General features: G+C 49.6%; 1 protein-coding gene and 1 long non-coding RNA gene across 3 annotated transcripts in view; one reads left to right on the top strand and one right to left on the bottom strand.

Moving 5' to 3' along the window:
• DCP1B (decapping mRNA 1B) overlaps positions 1 to 16597 on the top strand; it is a 71658-nt gene extending 55061 nt beyond the window's left edge. For both annotated transcript variants that reach the window (XM_064155721.1, XM_064155722.1), the window contains exons 8-9: positions 5811 to 6059; positions 15666 to 16597. In XM_064155721.1, coding sequence (XP_064011791.1) covers positions 5811 to 6059; positions 15666 to 15746 — 330 coding nt within the window. In that variant the 3' untranslated portion in view covers positions 15747 to 16597. The remainder of the gene's footprint in view (positions 1 to 5810; positions 6060 to 15665) is intronic.
• On the bottom strand, positions 8185 to 10733 carry LOC135182039 (uncharacterized). The gene is made up of 2 exons (XR_010305046.1): positions 10063 to 10733; positions 8185 to 9444 (listed from the first exon to the last, which is right to left on the bottom strand). It is a non-coding gene; the product is annotated as an uncharacterized LOC135182039 (long non-coding RNA).
• Positions 16598 to 16997: the final 400 nt, after the last annotated feature.

The following is a 16997-nucleotide window of genomic DNA, read 5'->3' as shown; positions in this document are numbered from 1 at the left end:
GTGTTCCTCTGTGATCTGTGTTAGATAGGATTGCCCTGCTCAGGCAGGGGGGTTGGACTCGATGATCTCCTTGGGTCCCTTCTAACCTTTAATATCCTGTGAGCCTGTGACCTGTGCTAGATTGTATGGCCCTGCTCTGGCAGGGGAATTAGACTTGATGATCTCCTTGGGTCCCTTCCAACCCCTAATATCCTGTGATCCTGTGCCCTGTGCTAGATCCTCTGGTCCTGCTCTGGCAGGGGGGTTGGACTGGAAGATCTGCAGAGGTCCCTTCCAACCCCTAACATCCTGTGAGCCTGTGATCCTGTCATCTAGCTGCCAGCAGGCAGGGAGAGTATCAAACAGACACCTTGGTGGGCTTTTGTGCTTCAGAGAAGGACTACTCTATGCTGCAATAATTTCTGTGCACATTTTGCATCGTTCATACTTTGTTACTGCACAACTGACAGTAGACTCCTACTCTGTTATTAGTGAGTCAGAGTTGTTAGTATTGACCTGATAAAGCTGGAGATGATTTAGCAGAGGCTAGATGAACGAGCAGCCTGGGGAGGTTTTGTGGGAAAGAAGTTGATCAGCAGCATCTTGGAAGGACTGTTGTGTTTGGTGAGAAATGACTCAAAGCTGAAAGCCCAAAGTCTGTCAGTGTCCCTGCTGAGCATTTTCAGTGCTTCCAGCAAAATCCTGGTGCTCTAACAATGGCACTAACAATGCCAAGCTCAGCATCCTGTTTTCAGGAGGGTAGCAGTTGTCCCAGTGGCTGCAGGTGATCTGAACTAAATCTAAAAGGAAACACACACACAGAGAAACATTCAGGTTGGAAAAGACCCTCAGGATCACCAAGTCCAACCTATAACCCCGCTGTACAGGATTAACTTTAAGCCATATCCCTAATAACCACATCCAAATGACCCTTGAATACATCTCTCCAATGAGGACAGACTGAAAGAGTTGGGGCTGTTCACTCTGCAGAAGAGGAGGCTCCCAAGTGACCTTCTTGTGGCCTTCCAGGATCTGAAGTGGCCTACAAAAAAGCTGGGGAGGGACTTTTTAGCCTACCAGGTAGTAATAGGACTTGGGGGAATGGAGCAAAGCTGGAGGTGGGGAGATTCAGCCAGGATGTGAGGAAGTTGTTCAGCAACAGAACAAGGGGACACAATCTCAAGTTGTGCCAAGGGAGGTCTAGGCTGAGTGTTAGGAGGAAGTTCTTGACAGAGAGAGTGATTGGCATTGGAATGGGCTGCCCAGGGAGGTGGTGGAGTCACCATCCCTGGAGGTGTTGTAGAAAAGCCTGGATGAGGCACTTAGTGCCATGGTCTAGTTGACTGGATAGGGCTGGGTGCTAGGTTGGCCTGGATGATCTTGGAGGTCTCTTCCAACCTGCTTGATTCTGTGATTCAATGAAATTTGGGAAAAGCACAGTCCTTGCACAAGGCAGGCACAAGCTAAGTGTGTGTACCTTGTTTACCATGGGATGCAAACGAGTCTGGGCAGTCCAGAGCCCTTAGAGCCAGTGCCTCCAGGTTCTTTGTCCTCTTTCCTGCAGTTGCTTCTCCCCATAGCAGAAGGAGGGAGAGCAGAAAAAAACATGCCTGGGGAAGCCAGGACATGTATAATCATAGAACCATAGAGTCAACCAGGTTGGAAGAGACCTCCAAGATCATCCAGTCCAACCTAGCACCCAGCCCTAGCCAGTCAACCAGACCATGGCACTAAGTGCCTCATCCAGGCTTTGCTTCAACCCCTCCAGCGACAGTGACTCCACCACCTCCCTGGGCAGCCCATTCCAATGCCAATCACTCTCTGCCAACAACTTCCTCCTAACATCCAGCCTAGACCTCCCCCAGCACAACCTGAGACTGTGTCCCCTTGTTCTGTTGCTGCTTGCCTGGCAGAAGAGCCCAACCCCACCTGGCTGCAGCCTCCCTTCAGATAGTTGTAGACAGCAATGAGCTCTGCCCTGAGCCTCCTCTTCTGCAGGCTGCACACCCCCAGCTCCCTCAGCCTCTCCTCACAGGGCTCTGTTCCAGGCCCCTCACCAGCTTTGTTGCCCTTCTCTGGACACCTTCCAGTACCTCAACATCTCTCTTGAATTGAGGAGCCCAGAACTGGACACAGTACTCAAGGTGTGGCCTGAGCAGTGCTGAGCACAGGGGCAGAAGAACCTCCCTTGGGCTACTGGGCCTACCACAACAAGGGGGGGGGGTTATATATCTATGTATATATGTATCATATCTCTACATCACTTTTGCAGCAACCTGTGGCTGGCACTGTTGCTTGCTCCATAGAGTTTCCATTTGCTTGGCAAGTCCTACCAGAGGAAACAAATCACTTTCCTCCTGTCTTTGAAGCCACAACATGTCTCTGTGCTTGGCAGTGCTCAGTGCATGTTACTAAAAGCACAATTTGTCTCAGCTTTTGTTTATTTGCCTTGGACTCTGGAGAGAAGCAGGGTTTGATTTTGAAGGCTGTGTCATTTAGGTCTTTGACATAGCCTGTCATAGATTGAGCTCTGTTAGTGGGACAGCTTATCTGCTCCAGCTGCTCACCACCAGCCCTTTGCTGCCTTTCCTGCCCCTGGAGAGCAGCTTATATTTGCATTCTTTAAACCACATCAGGAAGAATCATCTAGTTTAAGCAAGCCTTGCCAGTTTTGCTTGAGATAAATTAAAGGGAAGTTACTTCAGCTGCTTAGAGGAGAAGAGAAGAAGCAATGTGCTAAGTATCTGGAGGCTGTCAGTCTTCCACAGACAGAAGAACAATCTTCTCACTTAGAGGAGAACATCTGTGCAGTCTGAAGGCCTCCTTCTGCAGAGGGATGTCACTGTGGACTGACACTGACAAGCAGTGTTCATTTCAGAAGGAAACCAGACATAGGTGAGCCCTGTCCTGCTGGCTGAGGAAGTCCTACAGTCAGCTGGGAATGCATCAACTCGTTTGTGAGCCTGTAACACAGATCTGATACAAGAAAGCTGGTGAGTGACTTCTTAGGAAGCCAACCAGAGCCTGGGCTGCATCAAGAGTGTGGCCAGCAGGGTAAGGGAGGGGATTCTGCTCCTCTACTCCACTCTGCTGAGACCCCACCTGGAGTACTGTGCACAGTTCTGCAGCTCCTATTGCAAGAAGGATATGGAGGAGCTGGAATGTGTCCAGAGCAGGGCCATGAGGATGCTCAGAGGGCTGGAGCTGCTCTGCTGTGAGGACAGACTGAGAGAGTTGGGGCTGTTCAGTCTGGAGAAAAGAAGGCTCTGAGGAGACCTTCTTGTGGCCTTCCAATATCTGAAGGGGGCTACAAGAAAGCTGAGGAGAGACTTTTTAGGGTGTCAGGTAATGATAGGAATAGGGGGAATAGATCCAAGTTAGAGGAGGGGAGATTGAAGTTAGACATGAGGAAGAAGTTCTTTAGCATGAGAGTGGTGAGACAGTGGCACAGGCTGCCCAGGGAGGTGGTGGAAGCCTCATCTCTGGATGTTTTGAAGGCCATGCTGGATGTGACTCTGGGCAACCTAATCTAGTGTGAAGGGGGTTGGAGCTGAATGATCCCTGCCCCATGGCAAAGGTGTTGGAACTAAATAGTCCCTGAAGTCCCTTCCAACCCTGACAATTCTGTGATTCTGTGATACATATGTGCTAGGAGGTAGGGGAAAAGCTGTAGGTAGAGAGTTGGTTTTTTAAGTACCACTCCACATTTGAGAAACCAAAACAGTATTTACCTCAGATATGAACTGGGAGATTTTGGCACTGGGTGCATATGGATGCTCATGGAGCGAAGCTGGAGATGGGTAGGTTCAGGCTGGACATGAGGAGGAAGTTGTTCAGCAGGAGAGTGGTGAGAGCCTGGAATGAGATGCCCAGGGAGGTGGTTGAGGCCCCATCCCTGGAGATGTTTAAGGCCAAGCTGGATGGGGCTCTGGCCAGCCTGCTCTAGGGTAGGGTGTCCCTGCCCATGGCAGGGGGGCTGAAACTAGATGATCCTTGTGGTCCCCTGGCACAACTTGACATGGCTGATTGGAACTGAGACTTCCTACTAGAATTAGCAGAAGAGAGTTCTAATATCTGCAGACTGAGTGACTAAACTTTCTGTTCTATCTTGGACAGTCTCAAGTTGTGCCAGGGGAGGTCTAGGCTGGGTGTTAGGAGGAAGTTGTTGTCAGAGAGAGTGATTGGCATTGGAATGGGCTGCCCAGGGAGGTGGTGGAGTCACCATCCCTGGAGGTGTCCAAGACAAGCCTGGCTGAGGCACTTAGTGCCATGGTCTGGTTGAGTGGCTAGGGCTGGGTGCTAGGTTGGACTGGATGGTTTTGGAGCTCTCTTCCAACCTGGTTGATTCTCTGATTCTTTTTGCTAGGCCTGCATGCTTTACACCTCCAAGATGCATTATGAAATTTAGAAGTACAAATTCTTTTGCATGTATCTTTACAAGTTCACTTTAATGTGGTTCTGAGGGAACTTGCAGAGCTGCTGCAGAATCAAGGTTTGCCTTCCCTTGGAGGGCTTTTCTGGTCTTGTCAGCTGCATGGTGGTCAGCAGCCCTGTTTCTGACAGTGCCACCAGCTCACTGTGGCTCTTTGGATAAATCACTTAATCTCTGTTTTGTTTCCCCTCTTCCTTAAGTTAAGGGCAACAAGCCCTATGAGGAGAGGCTGAGGGAGCTGGGATTGTTTAGCCTGGAGAAGAGGAGGCTCAGGGGTGACCTTATTGCTGTCTACAGCTACCTGAGGGGAGGTTGTAGCCAGGAGGAGGTTGCTCTCTTCTCTCAGGTGGCCAGCACCAGAAAAAGAGGACACAGCCTCAAGCTGTGCCAGGGGAGATTTAGGCTGGAGGTGAGGAGAAAGTTCTTCACTGAGAGAGTCATTGGACACTGGAATGGGCTGCCCGGGGAGGTGGTGGAGTCGCCGTCCCTGGAGCTGTTCAAGGCAGGATTGGACGTGGCACTTGGTGCCATGGTCTGGCCTTGAGCTCTGTGGTAAAGGGTTGGACTTGATGATCTGTGAGGTCTCTTCCAACCTTGGTGATACTGTGATATTGTGAAATGAGAAACAAAGGATAAATATATGTATTTAATGTCATCTGAAAGTTAGGATTGGGATATACTTCCTAGGATTAGGTACAAAGCTTAATCCTTTATTTGCCATTGGAATGGGCTGCCCAGGGAGGTGGTGGAGTCACTGTCCCTGGAGGGGTTGAAGCAAAGCCTGGATGAGGCACTTAGTGCCATGGTCTGGTTGATTGGCCAGGGCTGGGTGCTAGGTTGGGCTGGATGCTCTTGGAGGTCTCTTCCAACCTGTTTGATTCTATGATTGGAATGGGCTGCCCAGAGAGGTGGTGGAGTCACTGTCCCTGGAGGGGTTGAAGCAAAGCCTGGATGAGGCACTTAGTGCCATGGTCAGGTTGATTGGACAGGGCTGGGTGCTAGGTTGGACTGGATGATCTTGGAGGCCTCTTCCAACCTGCTTGATTCTATGATTCTATATTCTGATAGATTAAACTTAGTGGTTTATTGTCCCCACATAGTAGATGTTAAAATGGTGGTCTCTAAGAGCGCTGCTCTTCTATAGCACTCTGGCTTCTGGAGTAAAATGCTCTTGTCCCAGGATCATTTCCCTGTCAGACTTAATCACACTTGCTGTCTCAAATTTGATGGAAGACTTTTTCAGCTGGAAATAGATCATAAAGGTGGTCCTGAGCTGGAGTTTTGCATCCCCAGCAATCTCTGCACGTGTTGCGACTCAGTCTGCATCGCTCCTCCTCTGTGTTCTCCCTGGGTTAAGTCAGATAGGATTAACTGATGACTTTGTTGTTTTTATGAACAGGTAATCTCACCTCAACGCATTCCTGCCACTGTAACTCCCACCCTGTTGATGTCCCCAATGGTGTTCACTCAGTCCGCACCTGCTCCGCCAAAAGCAACTGACAGTGGACGCTTAGCAGCGGCAAACCAAGAAGCTGCTGTCAGCTCAGCTGGCCTGCTCCTGCCGCTGCAAACCCCAGAGCCATCTGTGGTCAACAGCACCTCGGTGACAAAGATGCAGCTGCAGGAAACCCTTCTTCATCTGATCCAGGTAAAGCACTGAGGATTCTCCTCTTTTGCCTGACATCTTGGTTCCCGTTTTGATGTAAGCAGCCTGGCACCTGTTTGTCTGGAGGCTAAAGGAATGACTGATGGAAGCAACCAGCAACAGAACAAGGGGACACAGTCTCAAGTTGTGCCAGGGGAGGTCTAGGCTGGATGTTAGGAGGAAGTTGTTGGCAGAGAGAGTGATTGGCATTGGAATGGGCTGCCCAGGGAGGTGGTGGAGTCACTGTCGCTGGAGGTGTTGAAGCCAAGCCTGGATGAGGCACTTAGTGCCATGGTCTGGTTGACTGGCTAGGGCTGGGTGCTAGGTTGGAGTGGCTGATCTTGGAGTTCTCTTCCAACCTGGTTAATTGGACAGGGCTGGATGCTAGGTTGGACTGGATGAGCTTGGAGGTCTCTTCCAACCTGGTTAATTGAACAAGGCTGGATGCTAGGTTGGACTGGATGAGCTTGGAAGTCTCTTCCAACCTGGTTGATTGGACAGGGCTGGGTGCTAGGTTGGACTGGGTGATCTTGGATGTCTCTTCCAACATGGTTGATTTGACAGGGCTGGGTGCTGGGTTGGACTGGATGAGCTTGGAGGTCTCCTCCAACCTGGTTGATTGGACAGGGCTGGGTGCTAGGTTGAACTGGATGATCTTGGAGGTCTCTTCCAACATGGTTGATTGGACAGGGCTGGGTGCTAGGTTGGACTGGATGATCTTGGAGGTCTCTTCCAACATGGTTGATTGGACAGGGCTGGGTGCTAGGTTGGACTGGATGAGCTTGGAGGTCTCTTCCAACCTGGTTGATTCTATGATTAAGAGATGTGTCTGGAAGTTGCACTGCTTATGGCTGCATCTTAACAGAGCTCCATGGCATTGAGTGGGGATGCAACAGCCTATCCTTGGGAGCTGCTGGCTGAACTGCTTCTTGATTAATGCATCCAATTTGGGGTTCAGAATGATAATAAATTTGACTGAAAAGAACAAAGATGACGAAAGGCTTCAGAAGGTCAACCTATGAGCCAGAGAGATCTGTATTATATTTTTAGCTAAAGATAAATAATGGGTCGTTATCCCAGCTGCCAAATGTCTCAGAGATGCATGTTAGCAGGAAGAGGAATTCAGAGGGGAAGTTAAAACTGCAGGCTGACAGTGAGCAACTTTAAAATACAAGGTTCTGTAACCTAAAAACATCCTTGTTCAGGTTATTCAATATAATTCTCTAGTTCAAATGCTTTGAGGAGACCTTATTGTGGCCTTCCAGGATCTGAGAAGGTCTACAAGAAAGCTGGGATGGGAATTTTTAGAGTGTCAGGCAGTGACAGGAATGGATCCGAGCTAGAGGAAGGGAGTTGCCATCCCTGGAGGTGTTTAAGAAAAGACTGGATGAGGCATTTAGTGCCATGGTTTAGTTGACTGGATAGGGCTGGGTGATAGATTGGACTGGATGATCTTGGAGGTCTCTTCCAACCTAGTTGATTCTATGACCTAAGAAGTTCTTCACCATGAGGGTGGTGAGAGACTGGTGCAGGTTGCTCAGGGAGGTGGTGGAAGCCTCATCCCTGGATGTTTTTAAGGTCATGCTGGATGTGGCTCTGGGCAACCTGATGTAGTCTGAGGTGTCCCTGCCCATGTCAGAGGGGTTGGAACTAAATAATCCCTGAGGTCTTCTCCAAACCTGACAGTTCTGTGATTGCATAACATTGCTTTTGCTGTGTTTTTTCAAGTCAAAATGTGGCAAAGCCTTAGCAACATTATGTATGAGATGGTTGTTTGCTGCCCTGAGATGATGTATGTGAGTGCTTAGGAAAGTTTGGGTTTGTTCTGTAACTTGCCACATGATGACTATCCAAAGAGAAGGAGTTGAGATTAGATAACCACACCAGGAGCAGACAGACAGGTTTAAGGGTCCAAACTGTAGGCCAAAAGCTCTGTGCTTGTATGGCTTTGGAATAAAACCAGAAGTCATTATTTAAGTTATAGAGCCAGATTGTAACAAATCAGAGGCTTTTCTCATTTTTTCCCCCTGTATTTTTTGAGGTGGGAAACTCAAAATATCACATTGTCTTGTGTTGGGAATCACGTTCGGTGGAGCGCTATGGGAAGATGACTCTTTGTTCACCAATATGGTTAGATGGTCAAATCCACTTTATTTCCGTGATACAGTGACTTATATGCATTCTAGCAAGAGGCGTGCTCAGCTTAAGATTGGTTACAGTCAGAGGGTCCAGAGTTACATGTAAGGTGTGCATAGGTTAACTTATCACAACATTCTAAGGGTCAGCCTCCCAGACCACCCACTCCAGCCCCCTTGGTTATCTAGTCTCTGCCCACTGCAGCTGTGTGTGGGGTGCTCAGTTGTTTACATCTCGATTTCCTAGCCTCGCTGGGAACCAAGGACGTTCTCAGCGCCAGTTACCCATGTTTATGACTTTATGTCCTCGACTGGCGAGAAATTCTTCCACAATTCCCTCTTTTTCTTTTGAGCAACCCACACCTGGCTAACTACCTTAGTTAAGCTCTTCTTAATGCAAGCAAAGACAATACAAGCGCATAGCAGAATTATTATGAAAATGACAAATAGCCGTAAGCCTTCTCCTAATAAGCTGCTTAACCACCCCGGGATTGTCCCAAACAGGTTCTGCAACCAGTCATCAAAAGTCGATGTTTCCTTTTTGATCTTGTCAATACGGCCTTTCTACCAGGTTATACTCTTGTGAATGGACTCACCATGATCTGATAAATTCAGACAACACATCCCTTCAAAGTCCTGGCAGCCGTGTCCTTGGGCTAGCAAAGGAAAATCAACGGTTGCTCGATTTTGCAATAGGGCATGACGAAGGCTATTTTGATCAACCAATAGTTGTCCTAAAACCTTTGTGGTGACATTGGCTTGTTTTGCTGACCAACACGTGAGTCTCTCTAGCTGTACTAATGCTTTTCCAGCTGCTCCTCCTGGTAGAAATACAGCTAAGGCAACACGAGCAGCTGTGGATAACAATTGAACGTTGTCATTGCAATTAGGACTCAATTTTAGAGATCGCTTAGGCCGGCGTCGGGCTAGGTCCCTGAGCTGACTAAGATGAGGGGCAAACATTGTCAGTTTACCCAGATAACATGGACCTCCATAAACGTTCTTTGGTATGCCTTGCCAGGCTCTATCACCACAAATAAGGAACACACCAGTGGGAAGTGCCTTAGCGGTTCTGTTGTTCCACAACAGATGACCTCGGCCCTTTCTTGATGCTTTAACACCATAGCACCGATTGTTTGCTCCAAAAGCACCTAAAGGTCTAATATGGGCCTTGTCACTGTCGTTTGAACCGCAGTGTCCGTCCTCGTTGCTAAGGAAGTTATCATGAATGGTGCAGCTACAAATCAACAGTCCTACAATCAAAAGGAATAAACCTGTTAGAGCTTTCATCAGTAGCATTAGTCTGGCAAGCTAACAACCCAAGCTTAGCTAACAATCCCAAAAGCTATTTCTGCAAGCGACAGTAAGTCATTCGTTCAGAAACCCAAAAGTGCAGACGAACATCACAGTCACAGGAGAGTGCAGGTGTGCCACGTCTTCGCTGGCTCTGTGTGGCAGTCGATGCTGCAGACTCGCAGATCACTCAGCTGTCGAGTATTCTTCTCAGACTCCCATAGTTCTGGTTCACTTGATGTTCTCATTACACTCCTTAGCTATGAGCTGTGTCTGACTATTGTGCTTAAGAACTACAAACCTCTAAATACAATACAAAGATATGCCCTAGATGTTACTATCAGGCTATTCTACTTAGGCCTTTTCCCACAGTTCTTCATCTGCTTTTAGAATTTAGGGCAGTGTTTTTTTTTATCTCTTGCAGGGCCCTTGCAAGAGAGAAAAAGGTCACATTGCCATCTTATGCCAATTTGAGTGGGCTTTGGCCTTTACAAAGCTGTTAAACTGAACCTATTCCATTAAACCACAATCACTGAAAACTCATAAAAATACCCAAATTCATTAGCCATGGTCCAGACCTTAAAGATCCATACAAATACAATCATCATGTCAGTGCTTCTTTCAAGTCCTTTCACAGTTCTGCCATCTGAGCAAGACTTCTGCTCACTTTAGGGAAAAAACAGGTTGGTCATAATCAGGTTGGTCTTCATCAAGGCCTGTGAAGATAAATGGTCAAACACAAGCAGATGCAAGAACAAATGCAGACACATCCATTGCCTAGGCTAGCAGATCCACTGGCCTAGTCTGTATGCTGTGATTAGAAAAATCCCGAAAAGGAAAAGATTTCTTCTGCTATCCTACTGTCCTCTAACCCATATTCCCCTTTTCAATAATGCCTAAATGTACCCAAGAAAAACATCCCATAACATCCTTGTGTCCTAAGTTCCCAAAACTACAAACCCTTAGTCTTAACTTATCTTACCCTAAATATCTATCAGCTATAGGAACTTCAAGAAAAGCAAAGAAAATCCAAGAAGATAACAATACCATGGTATTCTCAGAAAAGGGAAAAGTCAGAATTGTCACAAGACTCAGTTCATGCAATTAGCAGCTGTTCCAGTAAACTTCTATACTAGTCCTGTCATTATCTGTTATTGGGGGAAGGAGCTGACTGGCATTAGCCTACAAGCTCTATCATTCCCTGCTCCTAGTCCAGAATCTGGTTAGTGACTTGCAATGTGGATCTCAGTGCCTACACCCTCGCTGTGAGAGGCAATGCATCTGAGTTCTAATCTGTCCTGCTTGGTGCCTTCCATGTCTGTATAAGTTTCCACCCATGGTCAGTGGCACTGGCATCTCTGCTATGTCCTAGCAATCTCCCTCTTTTTCTTTTTGCCACTGAGCAGGGAGTGCAAAAGTCATTGCTGCCTAATCTGTAGAAGGAATTAACCAGTAAGGTGACGATAAATACCCCAGCCAGGAACTATCAGCTATCATTTCGAATGCAAACTGTTATCATCAGGTGACTAAAAAATACACCTGTGCGTGTCCATGCCTGTAACAGGGGCAAAAATGGTCCTAAGTCATCCTCGTCATTCTTGCTATCATTTCCATAAACTGTCTGACATCTGTTTTCAGTAGCACAGTATCACAGTACCATCAGGGTTAGAAGAGACCTCATAGGTCATCAAGTCCAGCCCTTCACCACGGGGCTCAAGGTCAGACCATGGCACCAAGCGCCACGTCCAACCTTGCCTTGAACAGCGCCAGGGCACCAGGGACGGCGACTTTACCACCTCCCCGGGGAGCCCATTCCAGTATCCAATCAGTCCCTCAGTGAAGAGCTCTCTCCTCACATCTGGCAGTGTCTAAACAGCTTCGAGGCTTCGCTGCCTCCTAGCAGGGAAAAAAAAAAATCCGTAAGAGGAGATAACTCCGGCAGAAAAAAAAATCCGTAAAAGAAACAACGGGCGGGGGGGGAATGGGGCCCCGCGGGCCCTCCACAGGTGGCTAGAGGGGGGGGAGGAGGAGGGGGAGGAGGCCAGCAGCCGCAGCGCCGCTTTTGTCCTTGGCCCTCCAGCTCGCCCAACCCCCAGCTGTTTCAGGTCAGCCACCACTTGCTGTTTTCGTCCTTCTTTCCCCCTATTACCTATCCTTAGTACATAATACGAAATCTACCCTGAAAACTTCCAAACTGCCGTCCTCCCTCTCAGGCTCTTCCAGAAAAAAAAAGGCAGAGGTGAAGCTGTGAGCTATCGAACTGCTAATCTCCCTGTAGCTATACAAACGCAAATTGACTAAACTCCGAAACGACTCAAGGAAACCCACAAACTCTTCCCACCCCACCGACCCCTCAGCATCCCCCTCAGTCCCCCAGCTGTTGAAGACTCGCGGGAGACCCCTCGGCTTTGGGATGCGGTCCGTCGGAGATGGGCGGGCGTGCGGCGGTGAAGGGGGCGGATCTGAAGACTGTTCCGCCGAGCCGCGGGAAAGGGAGGGTCCCGAGCCGTCCGGTGCGGTCGCGTCTGCCGTCGGTCCGTTCTCTCTTTACCGTCCGTTCCTCTGTACCTTCAGTAACGTCTTTTACCGGCTGAAAAACTAAAAGGCGGTGTCCTGTATCGCGTGCAGCCATCCGCGGGGACGCGCGGGCTACAGCGGCAGATTCGACACAGTACACACAGCGGCAGGCAGCCGCCCTCCGCGCGGCAGGTCCGAAAACTTTTCCAAGCTGAGAAGCGATTGTAACTGGCTGCCGGCGGGTCGCTGCGGGCAGCCGCCATCACGGGTGTGTCAGTGAGTCGCTACGGGCAGCCGCCATCATGGGTGTGTCAGCCGCAACTCAGTCCCAAGCGCATCTCTCCCAGCGCTCCAGTTAGACCGATCAAAAAGTCCTTAGCTTTCTACGTGCAGCCCACAGAGCTGAAGCAAGACGAGATGTCTCTCGGAGACTAAGACTCGTCAGCGGGGACAGAAAACAAAGTCATTCACATAGTGATAAACAATTGCACACGCCCAGTTCTTCTCGGGGGCTTGCAAATGCTTTGCAACGAACAATCAGCAGAGAGTTGGTGTGGTCTGCATGCCTCGCGGCAAAGTTGTGTACTCAGAGCGGCTCGCAGGCTCAGCTTTAGTCAGAGATGGTACTATAAAGGCAAACCGCCGGCAACCTTGTTGCGAACCGCGTATTGCTCCTGCGGTCAACGTGGCTACAATCGGGTTATCGGGCGCGGCTCCAGTAGGGAAGGAGGGCGGAGGCGGGGCGGGTGGGGCGGGCGACACGGGTGCCCGCCGGGATCGTACGGCACGCTCATTTTCAACTCCGCCACAGAGCTGGCAACCTTCCCAGCCACGCCTTTAACGGAAGCAGCTCTGCCGAGACCGAAAAACCGAACCACGGAGCCTTCTCTCTTCGGGACGCTCGGGGCGGGGGTGGAGGAAAAACCTGGCGCCGCGCACGCGTCAGAGCTGTTCGGAACGGCCGGCAGGGCTAGGAGAAGTACCAGGAAAGCCACTGCCGCCGTGTTTCTTTCGGCTTTCATTTTTAGTAACGCGCGGAGCACCTCCCGCCGGGCGGGACTTAGCTGGCGGGGCGACTCAGAGTCTGTTCCGTTGCTAAGAACCGCGTCCCACAGTGCGTCTCCGACCTCCCGCTGCACTTTCGATCTTAAAATCATGGGAGGCTCATTACTCGCATGACCCTGCGCATACGCCCGGGCCAGCAGCTCTCAGAGCTCAATGTCCGTCGAACTTCTCTCACGAGATAAATACGCCAGCAGACGCAGTGCCCCAGCAAACCCACTGTGGGCCTTACCTGCCTTACACACGGGCTGTTCACTCCGGAAATGAACGTCCAGACTACTGCCACCTCGGGGCAGCGCTACCCGGCCCAGCGGCACCGAATGACGCTTACTCTCTCCGATACGGAGAACGTCCCACAAGTTGATCGGACCCCTCTGTCTTCGGGCCAACCCTCCGGCCCCCAACGCAGTCTCACCTGCGGCCGGCTTGTGTCCTGACTCCTCTGTTCGAGCGCCAGATGTTGGGAATCACGTTCGGTGGAGCGCTATGGGAAGATGACTCTTTGTTCACCAATATGGTTAGATGGTCAAATCCACTTTATTTCCGTGATACAGTGACTTATATGCATTCTAGCAAGAGGCGTGCTCAGCTTAAGATTGGTTACAGTCAGAGGGTCCAGAGTTACATGTAAGGTGTGCATAGGTTAACTTATCACAACATTCTAAGGGTCAGCCTCCCAGACCACCCACTCCAGCCCCCTTGGTTATCTAGTCTCTGCCCACTGCAGCTGTGTGTGGGGTGCTCAGTTGTTTACATCTCGATTTCCTAGCCTCGCTGGGAACCAAGGACGTTCTCAGCGCCAGTTACCCATGTTTATGACTTTATGTCCTCGACTGGCGAGAAATTCTTCCACAGTCTTGTGTGTACATGCTTCGAGGAGCTGGAGAGTAGTAAACCATATAGGAAGTTAAAAAGGAGCCAAGGCAAAGAGAATTGGCTTCTACCCTCTGAAACTGTGCTTGGGAAGTGTATATTTGACCCTGCTGTTGGTGGTGGCATTCAGGAAACCTCACCTGGAAATTATTCACTGCCAGTTGATTACCTGAGGGGTTTTTTTTCCTCTTATAGTAGTTGTATAACTACAACCTCAGATGCTCAGATGTATTTTTCCTTAGATAGAATCATGATTTTAATTTTCCTCATGTGTTTATGTGAGCTACTTTAGGACCTTCTTTCTTTATGTGGCTTGAGCGTTCTTGCTAATCCTGACCATTCCTGACCGATCTTCAGAAGGAGAAAGTTAAACAAGAGCATCAGAGCAAAAGCAGCAGCAGCTTTAGGGAGCAGTAAGTCTAAAAGAGCTAAAGAAGATGCAAAGATTTGCCCAGGTAGGATTTAGTGGAAGATCAAAACAAAACCTAGGATGCTTCGCTGTTCCTTCAGACATGCTTGGAATCATTACTGACCTAATGCATGAAACTGCTTAAACAAATCCCTAGGGAAATGCAGGTGAAAGGAAGGAATGACAGGGTCATATCATCACCATGTGACCAAGTTAAAACCACTGGGAGTTTGAAAACTCTGCTTTCTCTGTACTCATTTCTTCTCCTAGCAATAGAGTTGTGTTTGCTGCAGCAGAGTTCACCTTCACAGCTGGTTCTTGTGAGGCTGCTAGCACAGGTTGGAGGTAACACCTACAGGAAGTAGCTTTGCTGTTACAGTATCACAGTATCACAGTATCACCAAGGTTGGAAGAGACCTCACAGATCATCAAGTCCAACCCTTTACCACAGAGCTCAAGGCCAGACCATGGCACCAAGTGCCACGTCCAATCCTGCCTTGAACAGCTCCAGGGACGGCGACTCCACCACCTCCCCGGGCAGCCCATTCCAGTGTCCAATGACTCTCTCAGGGAAGAACTTTCTCCTCACCTCCAGCCTAAATCTCCCCTGGCACAGCCTGAGGCTGTGTCCTCTTGTTCTGGTGCTGGCCACCTGAGAGAAGAGAGCAACCTCCTCCTGGCCACAACCACCTCTCAGGTAGTTGTAGACAGCAATGAGGTCACCCCTGAGCCTCCTCTTCTCCAGGCTAACCAATCCCAGCTCCCTCAGCCTCTCCTCGTAGGGCTGTGCTCAAGGCCTCTCCCCAGCCTCGTCGCCCTTCTCTGGACACACTCAAGCATCTCAATGTCCCTCCTAAACTGGGGGGCCCAGAACTGAACACAGCACTCAAGGTGTGGTCTAACCAGTGCAGAGTACAGGGGCAGAATGACCTCCCTGCTCCTGCTGGCCACACCATTGCTGATGCAGGCCAGGATGCCACTGGCTCTCTTGGCCACCTGGGCACACTGCTGGCTCATGTTCAGGCGGGTATCAATCAGCACCCCCAGATCCCTCTCTGTCTGGCTGCTCTCCAGCCACTCAGACCCCAGCCTGTATCTCTGCATGGGGTTGTTGTGGCCAAAGTGCAGCACCCTGCACTTGGAGCTATTGAACACCATCCCCTTGGACTCTACCCATCTGTCCAGGAGGTCAAGGTCCCGCTGCAGAGCCCTTCTGCCCTCCTCTGTTGCTCACTTCTGACAAGAGAATAAGGTTGAGAAGTGCCTGAAGTTCCTCAGAATGCCTGTTGTGCTCTAACAAGTGCCTGTTTTCTTTTCCAGCACGATGACAACTTCCTGAACATCATCTATGAAGCGTATCTCTTCAGTGCGAGAAAGGCGGCGATGAAGAAGGCCATGTGAAAGATGAGCTTTGTCTTTCATTTCTGTCGCTTCCTGAACCCCAGGGGAAAAAAAGGATTCCAATCTCTCCAATATGTTTACTTTGAAAGAAATGAATGCTCTTAGGTGTTTTCCATACCTGTAGATTGTGCTCGTTGGCAAGCAGACGCCGTACTGAGCAGCAAGCAAGCAGATTGTGCCTTTAGGGAGCGAAGCGTCGCGATGCTGAAGATACCATCACAAAACAGCGTCGATTCTTTTTCTTACATTGCTCCATATTTTCCCAGCTGGTTCTCGGAATTCCCTTTCCTTTCCTGCTCGCATTCGGCTGGGGATCTGTGACGGAGCTTCTCCCCGCGCCGTCGGACGCAGCTGTGCCAGCTCTGACCACACGGTGGCGATGTTGGACTGGCTGTAGGAGCAGGACGCTCCGGCTGCAGCCTCGCAAGGGTAAAAGCTCTGCGGGGAGACTGCTGCGTCCTGGGGCTTAGCTGCCTGCCAAGCACTCGAGGTGAAGCGCCACGAATTTCCCCCCCCCCCCAACACACACACAGAGTTTTGTAGAGAAATGGTTTTCTATTTTAACCAGAGTATTTTTAGCTAGCAGTAGAAATGGGGCTCTGCAGGTGGAGGAATGGAGGGGGGAAGGGAGGGCTGCTTTGTTCGTGTCCTTGCTATCAGCACAGCTCTGGGGTGGCATCGGTTTCACAGTTCTGTTGTTCCAGCTCCGATCTGCATTATTATAAGCGATGTACAAGTTTGTAAAGGAGAAGGCTTAGCTAGTGTCAAAGTACTGTTGATTCTGTCTTTGTTTAGTCTGTTCCTGGAGCACACTGATCCCTTTCTGAAGAAAATAAAAGGGCTCAGCCTTACTGTGTGCCACTTGCATTTTATTCAGCCCTGGACTATGGGTTCAGAATTGCCAGGTTACTCGTGTTTGTATGGCTTGAGAATGGTTTTACACTTGGCAGAAGATATGTGGGGCTTTAAATTAGGTAGGATAAATGACTTGGTGGGGGGGGGAGGTGAGGGAACCCACCATGTATATTTGTATTAGCAGCTGCTGTTGAAGTACAAGTTTACTGCAGTTTAGGAGCCCAGAGCTGTTGCTGTGGAGGCATTTCATAGGATCATAGAATCAAACAGACCTTGGAAGAGACCTCCAAGGTCAGCCAGTCCAACCTATCAGCACAGCCCTGTCCAATCAACTAGACCATAGCACTAAGTGCCTCATCCAGGCTTTGCTTCAACACCTCCAGGACAGTGACTCCA

This window comes from Pogoniulus pusillus, chromosome 15 (assembly GCF_015220805.1).
Source record: "Pogoniulus pusillus isolate bPogPus1 chromosome 15, bPogPus1.pri, whole genome shotgun sequence".
Classification (NCBI taxonomy): Eukaryota; Metazoa; Chordata; class Aves; order Piciformes; family Lybiidae; genus Pogoniulus; species Pogoniulus pusillus.
This window is presented reverse-complemented; position numbering and strand designations above follow the sequence as displayed.